At 45.0% G+C, this 15,544-nt stretch overlaps 2 protein-coding genes across 2 annotated transcripts in view; one reads left to right on the top strand and one right to left on the bottom strand.

The window, feature by feature from the left end:
* Positions 1–15,544, bottom strand: part of LOC137414448 (uncharacterized) — a 368,155-nt gene that overhangs the window by 147,401 nt on the left and 205,210 nt on the right. The window lies entirely within an intron of this gene.
* The window catches only part of CKAP5 (cytoskeleton associated protein 5), a 138,451-nt gene that overhangs the window by 68,319 nt on the left and 54,588 nt on the right, over positions 1–15,544 (top strand). The window contains exons 19-24 of the mRNA XM_078770985.1: positions 3,417–3,530; positions 3,679–3,807; positions 3,937–4,131; positions 4,266–4,374; positions 11,224–11,297; positions 15,007–15,123. Coding sequence (XP_078627111.1) covers positions 3,417–3,530; positions 3,679–3,807; positions 3,937–4,131; positions 4,266–4,374; positions 11,224–11,297; positions 15,007–15,123 — 738 coding nt within the window. The remainder of the gene's footprint in view (positions 1–3,416; positions 3,531–3,678; positions 3,808–3,936; positions 4,132–4,265; positions 4,375–11,223; positions 11,298–15,006; positions 15,124–15,544) is intronic.

The following is a 15,544-nucleotide window of genomic DNA, read 5'->3' as shown; positions in this document are numbered from 1 at the left end:
ACAATAAATCAAAGCTGCTCAAACTGCTGCCACCCACAGAAGATGCATTTATCCAACATCTGCAACGCACACTCCTGGCGACTGTTGGACAAGACCACGCATATTGGTTCATCTAACATGAAACCATGTCAAGACTATGGGTGGACTCTGGATGATGGCAAGTTCGTACGAGTGCCATCCATACAACCAGCCTGGCCACAGCAGATGACAAAGACGATATCCTATGGATGCAGAAAGGGTTGCAACAGGAACTGCTAGTGCAACAGGAAGAACATTCGCTGCTATACTGTCATTTTCAAGTAACTTAGTTACTTTTGAGTATAAAAAAAAAATTCACGCAAGAAAAAATTTAAATCTCGGGCAGTGGAAGTGAATGTACGACGTTCAGTACACTACTTCTCTCGCCCTAGTTGCGTGGGCTGTACTGTACTTGTGAGAGGTATAGTCTGACCTTCATTGATAGTATTTTGTGCTAAGCTCTCCCAAACCCCTTCTTGAGTGGTCAATGACCCTCCAATTCTCCAGCTGAGACTCCCACAAAGAAGGCTTGTAAACCTATTCGCTTGCACTTTAAAATGGTTGTGGAGAACGAATTCAAATGTACGGAGTGCTTGGTGGACATTTCCCGCACACTCAGCCTTCCTCCCTCACCTGTTAGTACAACTACTCCAAATGCCACCAAAATAAAGTCGAGTGCTTCATCGTCTCAGAGAATGCTCCTCGCCCTCCCACTAGTACCTCCCAGGCCTAGACAATTGCTGCACACCATAGATTTTGGCTCGTACCTTACACATTTACAGTATACTGAAAACGGTTCATACTTTATTAGTCCCCCACCGGTGTACACTGGAGGGGACTATAGGTTTGCACGCCGTCCCTCCGTCTGTCAGTCCGTCAGTCTGTCTGTCAGTCCGTCAGTCCGTCACGCAAAGAACAGTTTTCCGGACTTTTTTTCGAAACGCTTAATGCTAATGTTTTCAACCTTGGCACATGGTTTCCCCATGATAAGTTACAGATCGATTTCGAACTTCACGACGTTTCGATCATTTTTGACAAAGTTATGGCACTTTGAACTTTGATAATTCTGATGATACTTTACTCAGTGCCATTTTAAGTTTTAATTAACTTGTATAAAAGATTTTCTCTGCAATAATAGGACCGATTGAGATCAAATTTTCACCGTAGAGGGGGACTCGGTCTGTAGAATATTTTAATGGTAATTATGACGTCACAGGTCACGTGGTTTGGCCGCCATATTGTTTTTCGTGAAAACACAAAAAACCCTTTTTCTCTGCAACGGCTGAACAGATCGAGGCCAAACTTTGCATGCAGAATCGCATACCCATGACAAACAAAAAAGACGTCATGCGTCACATGGTTTCAGAGTTATGACGTTTTTAAGCGTGAACCTTTAAAACTGAGCTCCTTCCTCATTTTTGATCCAATCGAGGGGAAACTTCACAGATCTGTTCAGCATGTCAGTCTACTAAAATGTCCTTTTGGAATATGCGATAGGGCACGTGTAGAGTCCCTGTATAAAGAGAGTTGCGCCATGCGCTGACCCGAGATTTCTGGTCACGTGATTTCGTGGCGCCATTTTGTGTCTAACTTCACCGTGCGTGAACGTCAGCTTGGTACGGGAATGTTGTTTATTGCCAAACAAAATGACTGGTTGTTCTGCTTTTGGTTGTTCAAACCAATCTGGGAAATATAAGATGTATAGATTTCCAAGTGATAAAGTCAGAAGACAAATTTGGGAAGCGAAAGTCAGACGAAAGAGCTGGAAAGCGATCGACTCCTCGAGACTCTGCCAGGTAGTCCCACGCCGCTTGATGATCGATGTTCAAAAGCAATTCTATCTGTTCGGTTTTTTTTTGGTTGTCTGTCCGTTGAAAACCCTTTTAAAGGGAAGTGATTTGTGTTTGTTTATAATCTTCAAGGAGCTGACCAAAAATGCATTTCCGTGGGAAGAACCCTGCTCAATTTTTTTCGGGTAGTTCTAGCGGACCGCATATTGTCATTGATTGATGAAATGTCCCGGTACAGTGACATTGCCTGGTCTGCGGTTGGGTAGTCTGCGGGCAATGTCAAATGTCACTGTACTTTTTCAGAGGGAATTAATTTTGATTTTATAGGGGTGGGAAACCCATGGTCCGTTTTGTTTTCAGTTGTCTGTCCGTCCATTCAAAACTTATTCCGAGGCAAGTTATTTTTTTGGTTTAAAATCTTTAGCCTAATCGGCAATCATAAAAGCAATTTTAGGGGGGGGACCTGCTCAATTTTTTTGCGGGTTGTGCAGCCATCCATACGTCCAAAATTTCAGAAATTCAGAGAACGACAGCATTGGTTTGTCTTACTTATAATGTTAGCTCTTATATGCAGTGTTGGCTTGTAATATGCATTGCCATACCACTTTTAATATCACCACGCAGCTCTTTTTCACGGCAATAGCTGAGTTTTTGACAAAACAAATATCACCTGTATGTAATAATAAGACTAAATATGTGTAGTAAATTTTTTTTTAGCAGGTTTAGAATATATCACCCCATATCGCGAATGTACATGTATATCTAATCCGACACACTTAGACACAAAATGGCGTCCAAATTTGAGTTGACACAACTCTCTATATACAGGGACTCTAGGCACGTGGTTTGGCAGATATCGTTAATTAAACGAAAATATTTTATAAAATGGATATCTCTCGTTTATTCTAGAGTTCTCAAGCCGCACCGCGCCCTCAGCGTCGTCTCGCGAACGTCAACAGCGCTCGCTTTCGGGAGGGGCGGATGCAAGCCGAGCAACACCGATCATTGATCATGAACCGGAAAATATAATAAATTACTGATATTTAGTGGCTCGAAAGGTTCTTTATCAACAACTTATTTTCTCGTGCTTCTTCTGACCTGTCTGCAAGGTGTATACATCGAAGTCCCGAGTGTGAATCACAGGTGAGCCCGTCCTGAGGTAATTAGCGATTGGGAACGATTCAGCTGTGGGTGAATAACCCTTTTTAATTTCCCCAGCAGTTTTCCGGACGACAGACTGCCGGGAGGGGACATGTATTGCAGCGCAATACTCAGAATGCTTGTCCAATTAAACATTTATTCACTTTTTTATTGATTTCTTTAACTATGCCCTCCGTATTCATTTACAGGAACTGTATTTTACACATTTACTGGTTTTACTTCAGTTAGAGTTGGGTTAGGATCGGACATTTCCATCCAGGAACGCATCTTCAATTTATAACATTATGCCTGTGGGAAAATCGTTTTCTATGTGTTTCTTTTCATTTTACTTTCGGTTTTGTTTTATGAAAGGTTCTCTATCGTGAATTCTGAGGTCTCAGGTGAAGGAGTACAACGGACCACTTTGATGTCCTGATACCCTACCCCTTGGATTTTCCACTGTTGCAGGTTCAACAGGTGCTGGGTATTTTGCAGCAGTTGGCCACGGCAATGGGCCCAGGTATCCGGCAGCACATCAAGTCCCTGGGTTTTAGCATGGTCAGCTCACTTGGGGATTCTAAGGTTTGTACAGAACGTTTATTTATCGAAGGGGCAAGGGATGGGTGGTAGGGTCTGTGATTGTTCATCAAGTGCTTTGAAATCACGCATTCAGGAGAAATATGTTGAGCAGATCTCGGAACTCTTTCACAACTGCTGCACTTTTTTGCAGAATACAATCCGTGCAGCTGCACTGTCAGCTCTCAATGCTTGGGTGGATCAAACTGGACTCAAAGACTGGCTGGAAGGAGATGATATGTCAGAGGAGCTTAAGAAAGAGAACCCTTTCCTCCGACAAGAGGTCTGCACTGGACATGCCTCGCATTTGGTCATGTTCTGCAATGAGTACATATTAAAGCAATGAATGGATTTATCATGAAGTGGTGTGGGACCTAACCCGTCCGCCTGAACTTGTCTTGTACCTGCACAGCTGCTGGGCTGGCTGGCCGAGAAGCTTCCCTGCTTGCGTACTGTACCCAGCGATCTTGCACTTTGCTTGCCGTACCTCTATGCCTGCCTTGAAGACCGCAATGGCGAGGTGCGTTGTAAAGCACATAGTGCTGTCCCAGTCTTCATGATGCATCTGGGATATGAGCGCATGGCCAAGGGGACAGCAAACCTCAAGGTGAGTGATAGGGTCAAAAAAAAGGGCTCATGCCTCCTGTCATTGAATATTGTCTAAACCATTTCTCATTTTTGACGCATTCATTTTGTGGATAGACATTGATTATGTAGACCTCTTGTACCATTTCACTACAGATTTCCTATAAGGACTCGGTCGTGTCAGTTCTGGAAAAAGTTCGTGCCACGATTCCTGCCAAACCGAACAAGACAGCCACAACCAAAGAAAGCTCGGCCTTGGTATCAAGTGAGTCGTATCTTTTTTGCTTCTGTTTGACCTTTTTCATTGTTTACCTGTCCTTTCAGAATGTTCTGCAATTCAGTTGTCCTTGGTCATTGTTAGACAGTCTTTACTACTTTGCCTAAATGTGTGAACGTTTTACTGCTGTGCTTGCAGTCCTGGCCAAAGATATTTGCATCTTTGCACAATTTTCAAATAACTCACAATTTTCTCGAAAAATAAGTTGAAATTGACAAAAGTATTTGGTCTCCACAATTCTTTATTTCACTGTTAATATTACCGAACCTTTGTTTTTGATTCAGAACAGAATGAATCCTTTTAAATCAGAAAATAAAAAGAAATGGCAATGACAAAATTATTGACACCCCAGACTTAATATTTGGTAGCACATCCTTTGGACAAAATAACTGCAGTCAAGCGCTTCCTATAGACATGAATGAGCGTCCGACACCTCTCTACTGGCAGTTTGGCCCACTCTTCTTGTGCAAACTGCTCCAGTTCTCCAAGATTTGAAGGGTTCCTTCTCCCAAATGCTGTTTTCAGATCTCCCCACAGGTGTTCAATGGAATTTAGATCTGGACTCATTGCTGGCCACTTCAGAACAGTCCAGCATTTTGTCTTTGATGATGTGCTTTATCAGAAAGCTCTAATTTGGTCTCATCTGTACACAGGACATTCTCCCAGAAGGATTTTGGCTTGTTCAGGTGTGTTTTGGCAAACTCCAGTCGGACTTTCTCAGCAGTGGGGTCCTTCTGGGTCTCCTACTGTTACGTGGTCCTCCCGGTAACTACCTGGTCTCGGTGACCCCCGGACCGTGGGAGGCACCCCGCCAGAAAGATATATGATTTATACGCTTTCGTAACGCAATCAATATGAATTCCAGTCAATAAGAAACCCCACACCAAGGATCCAGAGTAATCAATAATATATTCCCCCAAGGAATCGACAATCAACAACCATCAACAATCCACAATCGACAATCAATCACCAATATGATTAAGATGGCCATCTTATATATGTGTGTCCCCTTTCCCCACTCCCGACCCCTTGGGTACTCACGACCCCTTTGGTCTCTGTCCCTCACAATGTCTCTGGGCCCCTCCTGACCAAGATGATGGTCGGCTTCTCCGCACACGGGCGGTTGAACGAACCCCTGGCTGACGTGCTCCCAAACGTGCACGTCACGTACCGGGAACAACAGTTGCAGCGCGCACCTCCTTGCCAAGCAACGCGGGCAAAGCAACGCGTGGCTTGTCCAGCGCGCGAGGCCCAAGGTGCGACCCGTACGCGTCCTTGTAGACGGGGAGGCGAACTGTGTAGGACGCTGGGTTCCGTGCACGAACCCACAGCAACTTGATGTGTCAAGGGGTAATTCCTTTCGCCAGATGGGTTTCCCAACGCCGCGTCAGACACTGCTCGATATCGATACCCTCGCCTCGGAGCTCGGCGAGGAAGAAGAAAAAGATCGTCGCTTCTCCAGGACCTCGTGTCTTTTTCCTTCCGTTTCCGGTCTCCTTTTTCCCAGAAGGGCTCCTGACCCTTTAATCACAACAACCTTTAATCGACTACACATTGACAAGCAAAGACCTGAATAGTAATTCACATGAATTCGTAACACTCCCCCCCCTTCAAGAAAGAAAGTTTGAACCCAGCGAAAACTTTCTTTGCCGGCCAACTTGGATAAACAAACCAGATAACTCACACCCCCAAATCATCAGTTCCCCCCGGGCACCATTATCACTTAAAAATAAAGCAACAAAATTTCACCAAAACCCCTAGATTAATTCACTCTGGACCAAGCGTCAACCACTTCTAGTTTCTCTTGAATGACTGTTAAGAGGTGGTGACCAAAGCCTCAAAGTTAAACCTCTCGATAGCACTTTTTCAGGAGGCCCAGCTGAGTATTCCCTACATGGACGCCTTAAGGAATGTGGAGTTCACGGTTAGTCCGGGGAGGAAAGTTCATTACATGGACGCCTTTAAGAACGTGGAGTTCACGGTTAGTCCGTGCAGGAAAGTTCACTACCTGGACGCCTTTAAGAACGTGGCGTTCACGGTTAGTCCGTGTAGGAGCCCCGGCTCGGCGGCTCCCCCGTATCTAGTGCTTCAACTTCTCCAGACTCCTAACAGTTACGGTGGGACCCCTTGTCCCAGCCGTTACTTGACTGGCGGTCTCCTTCTCGGCCAGTGCTCTGACATTCATTCTTTCGGGAGGTGCCGTAACTCTGGGAGCCTCCATAGTAATATCGGCTGCTGCCAACCCCAAAACTACCGCCAAGTTGTCCTCTTCTGTAGACCTCTCGACGTCTACGAAATGCCTTCCCTACTGTTATGGTCCGACCCTCCAAATCCTTACCATTCCAATTCTTCTCTGCCTCTCTGGCGTCTCTTGTGCTTGCAAACGTGACAAAGCCGAACCCTCTTGACCGTTGCGTTTCCCTGTCTTTTACCACCCGCACTTCCACCAGCGGCCCATATCTGTTGAAGACAGAGGTCAGAACTTCTTCCTCTGTGTTGAAGTTCAGTCCCCCTACAAATAACTTGGAACTTTTGTCGCCATCCCGAGCGGGGGTGGTGTTATTTCCCCTGCGGGGCTCTTTACCCACCCTCGGGTTACCATAAATTTGCCCCCCGGCCAAATCATTCCCGATAATCACAGATACTCCCTCTACAGGAAGCGTGGCTTGTAAACCGACGGTGACCGGTCCTGACACCAAATCGGATTCCAAATGGATGACATGAAGTGGGGCACTAACACAGCCACCGATCCCTTGTAACCGAACACTATCACCAGTTGCGGTACTCTTTGACAATGGCAAAATGCCTTCAAGCATTAAGGATTGATGGGCTCCTGTGTCCCTCAAAACTCTAACCGGTCTTGAGTTAGTCAAGTCTCCCTTGAGTGAGACCAACCCCTCATAAATAAATGGTTGGTAACTCTTCTGTGGGCGATTTCTTACGCTTGCCATCGCATTCGGAGTGGTAATAGTCGGACTCCGCTCTGGGTTTTTACTTTTCATGAGGTAACAACTGGACATCAAGTGTCCAGGTTTCTTGCAAAAAGCGCAAGTAGGCCCGGAGGAAAAACTCGTGGTCTGCCTCGGGCCCCCCGAAAAATAAGTTTGTCGTGGGCCCGTAGCCCCCTGATTTCGAACAGTTCGGGTATCAGCATTGTCCCCATAATCATCTCGAGGCCGCCGCCATGTATTGTCGTTCTCCGCACCTGCTGTTCCACACCTCCCCTGCGGAGATCTAGGCGAGGAGTTAGGTTCGTGGACCCCTATCCGGTGTGTTAAGGCATAATCATCTGCCATGGTGGCTGCGTCCCACAACTTTGGTACTTTCTTTTCCTGCAGGTACACTTTGATGTCCTCGTGGACACACTGTTGAAATTCCTCCACCAGCATCAGGTCACGCAATGCTTCGAAGTCGTTCCCGACTCCTTTTGACTCACACCACCGATCAAACATATTTTCTTTCACTCTAGCAAACTCCACATGGGTCTCACTCTCCCTCTTCCTGGCATTCCTGAATTTTTGCCGGTAAGCTTCCGGAACCAACTCATAGGCTTTGAGGATGTGCTTCTTCAATACCTCATAATCTGCACATTGGTCCATTGGTAGTGCCGAATAAATCTCTTGAGCTTTTCCCACCAGCACACTTTGCACTAGTATGGTCCAGGCCTCCTCCGGCCAGTTTAACTGTCGAGCCACTTTCTCAAAGTGTGGAAAAAATTTTGCGACTTCCTTTTCACTGAAGGGTGGAACCAGCCTCACATGTCTGCCCACATCCCAGGTGTTCTGGCTAGGTGTCGACCCCGTCAGCAAGGGTGGTACCTCTCCCCGTTCTCTCATTAAATCCAGCTCCTTGAATTTAATTTCTTGCTGAAGCGCCAGATCACGTTCCTTCAACTCCCTTTCGGCTTTTCTCTCCTCTGCTTCGAGTTCCCTGGCAGCTCTCCTCTCCTCTGCTTTTCTCCCTTCTAACCTTTCCTGGAGTTCTCGTTCCACTCTCCTTTCCTCTGCTTGTTTCTCTTCTCTCCTCTCTTCTGCTTTCCTTTCTTCTTCTGCTCTTTCCTTTTCTGCTTTCCTTTCTTCTTCTGCTCTTTCCTTTTCTGCTTTCCTTTCTTCTTCTACTCTTTCCTTTTCTGCTATCCTTTCTTCTTCTGCTCTTTCCTTTTCTGCTTTCCTTTCTTCTTCTGCTCTTTCCTTTTCTGCTTTCCTTTCTTCTTCTGCTCTTTCCTTTTCTGCTTTCCTTTCCTCTTCTGCTCTTTCCTTTTCTGCTTTCCTTTCTTCTTCTTTGATCCGTTCCTGGCTCCGTAATTGCAACTCCAGTTTCCGGAGCTCAACGTCTTCTGGTTCTTCGGGTAGCCACTCCCAGGCTAACTCGTCCCATGTTCCTAATCCCACCATAGATTGTATCACCGTGGTCTGCAACTCTGCCTTCCTCAAATTAGTTCGGACCTCCAAGTTAAAATGTTTGGCCAATTTCAAGAGGTCCGACTTTAGTAACGCTCGGAACTGTGCCTCACTCGGGGTTACCGCAAAGTTCTGTGCCACAAACGCCATGGTGCCTATCGTTAACACCTGTTAACCTTCACCCAAGACTTTACCCCCAATTTCCCCAAAAATATACCAATTAATACGTAATTAATAAATTTTAATTAATAAAAATATTATTTTATTATTTTATACAATTTTAGATCCCGGACGTAGACCCAATTGCGAATCCGCAAATCGTAATTTGGACGAGCCCCCAATTCTGTTACGTGGTCCTCCCGGTAACTACCTGGTCTCGGTGACCCCCGGACCGTGGGAGGCACCCCGCCAGAAAGATATATGATTTATACGCTTTCGTAACGCAATCAATATGAATTCCAGTCAATAAGAAACCCCACACCAAGGATCCAGAGTAATCAATAATATATTCCCCCAAGGAATCAACAACCATCAACAATCCACAATCAACAATCAATCACCAATATGATTAACATGGCCATCTTATATATGTGTGTCCCCTTTCCCCACTCCCGACCCCTTGGGTACTCACGACCCCTTTGGTCTCTGTCCCTCACAATGTCTCTGGGCCCCTCCTGACCAAGATGATGGTCGGCTTCTCCGCACACGGGCGGTTGAACGAACCCCTGGCTGACGTGCTCCCAAACGTGCACGTCACGTACCGGGAACAACGGTTGCAGCGCGCACCTCCTTGCCAAGCAACGCGGGCAAAGCAACGCGCGGCTTGTCCAGCGCGCGAGGCCCAAGGTGCGGACCCGTACGCGTCCTTGTAGACGGGGAGGCGAACTGTGTAGGACGCTGGGTTCCGTGCACGAACCCACGGCAACTTGATGTGTCAAGGGGTAATTCCTTTCGCCAGATGGGTTTCCCAACGCCGCGTCAGACGCTGCTCGATATCGATACCCTCGCCTCGGAGCTCGGCGAGGAAGAAGAAGAAGATCGTCGCTTCTCTAGGACCATGTGTCAAGGGGTAATTCCTTTCGCCAGATGGGTTTCCCAACGCCGCGTCAGACGCTGCTCGATATCGATACCCTCGCCTCGGAGCTTGGCGAGGAAGAAGAAGAAGATCGTCGCTTCTCTAGGACCTCGTGTCTTTTTCCTTCCGTTTCCGGTCTCCTTTTTCCCAGAAGGGCTCCTGACCCTTTAATCACAACAACCTTTAATCGACTACACATTGATAAGCAAAGACCTGAATAGTAATTCACATGAATTCGTAACACCTACCATAGAACCCACTTTCATTGAGTTGGCGACGGATGGTGCAGGGGTACTGTCGTACCTTGTGTCTGAAGGTCAGCTTGAATCTGTTTGGCAGTTGATTGAGGTGTTTTCTCCACCATTCGAGCAATCCTTCGCTGCAATCTTTGAGCAACTTTTATCTTGTGGCCACGTCCAGGGAGGTTGGCTACAGTTCCATGGGCCTTAAACTTCCTGATAACATTGCGTATGGTGGACACAGGAATATCAAGGTCTCTGGAGATGGAATTGTAGCCTTGAGATTGTCCATGCTTGGCTACAATCTTGTGTCTGAATTCCTCAGACAATTCCCTGGTTTTCTTTCTTTTCTCCATGCTTATTGCAGTGACACACAGTGACACAAAACATCAGAATGACTCCTTTTCTCTATTAAAACTGGTTGAATGAGTGATTTTTATATTGCAGGCACCTGCAACTCACCATGGGTGAGTTCACTTCCCAAAGTAAAGCAGAATCACCAGCTTGAAATCTAATTATTTCTAGCAACTTCTAAAAGGTGCCAATAATATTGTCCGGGCCATTTTAGGATTTTTGTCAGGAATAAGCCAAGGTTTAGTTAATTTTTCAGCTCTTTTTGTTTTGTTCCACTGCGAATCAAAGAAATACATTTGTGGATATCAAAAGATTTTTTATTTTTTTTCAACAATTTTCTGGAAGAAATGGTGAATTATTTGAAAAAAGTGCAATGGTGCCAATATTTTTGTCCACGACAGTATAAATGTTTTCATGCAGTCTGTTGATGCCCTGTTGGTATAGTGCAAGCCTGTAATTCTTGACTCTTTTCTTATAATTTCTATTTTTCCACTGGAAAGGGAAGGTTCTTCCTGCTCCTTACTCGTGCTAGCGGGAATGTTTCACCGTCTTTGCCTTTGTTTTAATAAACCGTTGTGCGTGAAGGAATTTTGGTGTCTCGTCTTATCCAAACTGTTTGATCACGGCACTATATTGTGGATGTATTGTCCACAATACATGTATTGTATTGTCCTCCGTACTAGCTAGCCTTACCGTAGGATTCCAGAGCCTACTTTTCAGTCATGGCTAAACGACTTTTGATTATTTTATTATTTTTCTTTCCATGCAGCAAGTTCCCATCCAGCTGAGGAATGTCCACCTGCTCACATCAAGAAAGCTAAAAATGTTGGTGTCAAGAACAAGGTAATAGTTTATTATCCCCACGCTTTTTGAATATAAACGGGGATGTTGTCGTCTGTCTTTCTATCTGCCTGTCTGTCTGTCCGGCTATCCCCACCTCAACAATTGTGCAGAAATTCACCAAACTTGGTAGTTATGATCAACACATGGCAAGAAGGGTGCAAGAGCAATACCATTTTTTTGCCCTGCCCTCTGGAGCAGGATGAAAAGGTCAAATACCAACTAATGTAATTAGGGGAACATTTTAACACCTCTTTCAATGAAACTCTATATACGCAATCAACATGGGGGGGGGGGGTGGGGTGCATGAAATATGTAACGAATTTTAGGATTTGACCCCCGGTGTATGTTCTGGGAGTGCGGACTGAGTGTTTGACAGGGGTCAAGCCTGCATATTTTTTTTAGACATCTCAGACACCTCCTCAGGAGTTTCATCACCCCAGAAGATGTTGTTGTGATTGTTGATGGCCCCATTCAAATGGAAGTGTGCTTCATCACTGATCCACAAGGAGATGATCCAATTTGTGTACCTTCCCATTCGGTCACTGAAGCAATCACACATTGTTACTCATCTTGCCATGTCATTCAGAGTTGGTTTATGCTTTACAGATCGCTAGTTCTCACAAACGCCGACGGTGGGATTTCTTAAGACTTTCGACAGCAGAATCTCTCAAGATCAATGTTCCCACTATTGCCTTTATTTTGATTTTTCACGCTTCCATGTACTTGGAAGTACTCCATAAACCACCGAATACTCCCATTGGAAGGTCCAGTATGGGTTTGAACATTGTGATGCTGATGGTATCGTCGGCACACCTGCACGTAGGATTTTGTCTCAAACCACAAAAGGTCACGATTTTCACTTTTTGTCCACTGTCAACACCATCGTTGACGTAGGGTCCTGCTGCCTACTTGTTAGAAATGGCATACCACCATCATAACCTGCAACAGACAAGGTTACAGCATGAGAAACGACAGACTATCAGGCTGCTCAAATAGTCCACTTTTTGAAACACCCTGTACATACGTGTTTATATTTTGTAAACGTTTCAAACCTCCTTGCTTGTGTTCTTTCCTTCATTATTTCATCGGATAGAGCATGTGCATAACAGACGGGAGTTCTGCCCCACTGTTTTGACTCGGTCGTGCTGAGCCAGTGTTATGCCACGGTTCGCTCGGCCATAGTCTATGAAAGACGGGTGGACCCTAGCTCGGGTAGTTGTTCCAATGAGTAGGTAACGCCACTGCGGACCCTGCTCTGTGTAATTGCCTTTGCCAGTGTCCGCAGTGAGCCCGGTGCGTGTGTCAAATCCGTAACCGCATATTATCCCACAATAACCAAACTCCTATGTTTTTTTTTGTCCCCCGTCGCACCGTGGAGCGAAAGGGGGACTATGGTTTTCCCCTCCGTCCGTGTGTGTGTGCGTGCGTCCGTGCCTGCGTGCGTAAGCGAAGGACCGAATTCTAATTTGGTGTGTGGGTGCAACCCACGTCAAAATATCAAGATGGCCGCCGCCATGTATGTCTGACACCATGTACAGTCACGTGAAAAAGTAAGTACACCCCATGTAAGGTTTTGACTTTTTCAACATATTTCAACATACAGCTATTTGATCTTCATTTCAACAATATTGACAGATAAAGGTGATATAATATAACAAATATCATGAAACATTTACATTTCGTAGTCCATTGTATAATTTAAATAAACATAATTGCAAATTTCACACGTGGAAAAAGTAAGTACACCCTTGGCTCTAATAGGTGGTATTGCCCCCTTTGGCAGAAACAACTTCAAGTCGGCGTTTCTTATAACTGTCTACCCGTCTCTGACATCGACTGGGAGAAATTTTTGCCCACTCCTCCATGCAGAATTCTTTCAGCTGTGCGATGTTTGAGGGGTTTCTTGCATGCACAGCTCGTTTCAAATCCCCCCACAACATCTCGATGGGATTTAGATCCGGGCTTTGACTTGGCCTTTCCAGAACCCTCCATTTCTTTCTTTTCAGCCATTCCTTGGTGGATTTACTGGTATGTTGAGGGTCATTGTCATGTTGCAAGGTCCACCTTCGGTTGAGCTTCAACTCTCCGACAGATGGCCTCACATTATCCTCAAGCACTCTTTGGCACAATGAAGAATTCATAGTGGATTTTTGATGGTGAGCTGCCCAGGCCCTGATGCAGCAAAGCTGCCCCAAACTATAATATTTCCACCACCATGTCTTACAGTTGGTATCAGGTTCTTGTGGTCAAATGCTGTCTTTGGTTTTCGCCAAACATGTCTTCTGGTACTGTGGTCAAATAGCTCTACCTTAGACTCATCTGTCCAGAGCACATTGCTCCAGAAGTGCTGGTCTTTGCCTAGGTGTTCATTGGCAAACTTTAGTCTTGCCCTGATGTTCTTTCTGGACAGCAAAGGTTTCCTCCTGGCACATCTCCCATGTAGATCAAATTTGTGCAGCTTCTTTCTAATGGTAGACTCGTGCACTTTGACATCAACAGTGGCAAGAGCTACCTGTAGGTCCCGTGATGACATTCTGGGGTTCTTAGAGACTTCTTTCAGCATCTTGCGGTCTGCTCTCGGGCTGAACTTGCTGGAGCGGCCTGGCCTGAGCAAGTTGGCAGTTGTTTGGAATCTTCTCCACTTGTAGATGATCTTCCGGACAGTCGAATGATTGATTTCAAATTGTTTGGAGATCTTTTTAAATCCCTTCCCAGACTCATAGGCATCTATAACCTTCTTTCTGTAGGCCTCAGAGAGCTCTTTTGATCTCGGCATGGTGACGCTGCACACATCAACAGCAAAGAGCAAACCAAAGTAAATGTCTGAGGTTTAAATGACAGGTTCCTCCAAGATCCTCTCTAACGATGTTCTAATAATTTGCACCTGAGCTGGTGCACCTGATTCTAATTTTAGGTATTTGAAGTAGTGATAAATGTAAGGGTGTACTTACTTTTTCCACATGCGAAATTTGCATTTATGTTTATTTAAATTATACAATGGACTACAAAATGTAAATGTTTCATGATATTTGTTATATTATATCACCTTTATCTGTCAATATTGTTGAAATGAAGATCAAATATCTGTATGTTGAAATATGTTGAAAAAGTCAAAACTTTACATGGGGTGTACTTACTTTTTCACGTGACTGTATGTCTGAACCTTGTGAGCGGACTATCTTGAAAAATAAGCGAAGTACCAACTTCTAATCTGGTGTGTGCGTGTATCTAGGCATAAGGAAGAACACTATTGAAAATTGGGTCGCCACGTCAAAATCCAAGATGGCCACCACCATATATATTTCTGGACCTTGTGAGCGAAATATTGTGAAAAATAAACGAACTACTAACGTCTAATCTGGTGTGTGGGTGTATCTACGCATTAGGAAGAACGCTATTGAAAATTGGGTCGCCACGTCAAAATCCAAGATGGCCGCCACCATATATATGTCTGAACCTTGTGAGCGAAATATCTTGAAAAATAAACGAACTACTAACTTCTAATCTGGTGTGTGGGTGTATCTACGCATAAGGGAGAACGCTATTGAAAATTGGGTCGCCACGTCAAAATCCAAGATGGTCGCCTTGCGTCTTCCACTTTGTCAACTCACATCACTTCAACGACGGGGGACCGAGGCGTAACGCTTGTTTATTATTATTCTTCCACCTTCCCCTGCCCCTCCCCCCACTTCACTTTCTGTTTATACAGACTGTGAAGAAGCCTGCAGCAAAAGCCATAAAGGATGAGGAAGACCAAAGTGGGAAAATCTTCACTGTGGTACCCTTGGGCAAAGAACAGCGCATAAAGGAGGATAAGTCATTGAAGGTGGGTGATTTTATATTTATTTATTTATTTACTTTTTATTGGGATGGCTCAGTTTGCAGGCTCTTTTGATTTTAAATGAAAATGCCAGATTTAAGCTATCTTTATTTTATTATTTTTATTTTTTTGTGCACAAAGGCTAGGATTGTGGAGGAGCGCTATAACATGGAACAGATCAGGCTAACAAAACAAAAGGAAGAGTAGATAGACGGCGGAAACGCACCAACAGCAGGGTTGAGCGACAAAGTAGAGGGAGAGTGATAAATGAAGTGTCGGGTAGACAAGATGGACACAGAAGCAAACTTTCATGAAGGAAAAATGGAAATTTGGAAAGGTATGCTTGGGGAGGGCTAATGAGCTAATATCATAGTTTTTGGATTGGGGACGATCTGAAATGATGAACGGCTCTCTTGGAGACCTGGAG

The sequence above is a fragment of the Myxine glutinosa genome, chromosome 1, assembly GCF_964187855.1.
Source record: "Myxine glutinosa chromosome 1, kmMyxGlut1.1, whole genome shotgun sequence".
Lineage (NCBI taxonomy): Eukaryota > Metazoa > Chordata > Myxini > Myxiniformes > Myxinidae > Myxine > Myxine glutinosa.
Note: the sequence above shows the minus strand (reverse complement) of the source record. Positions and strands in the feature narration are given on the sequence as shown.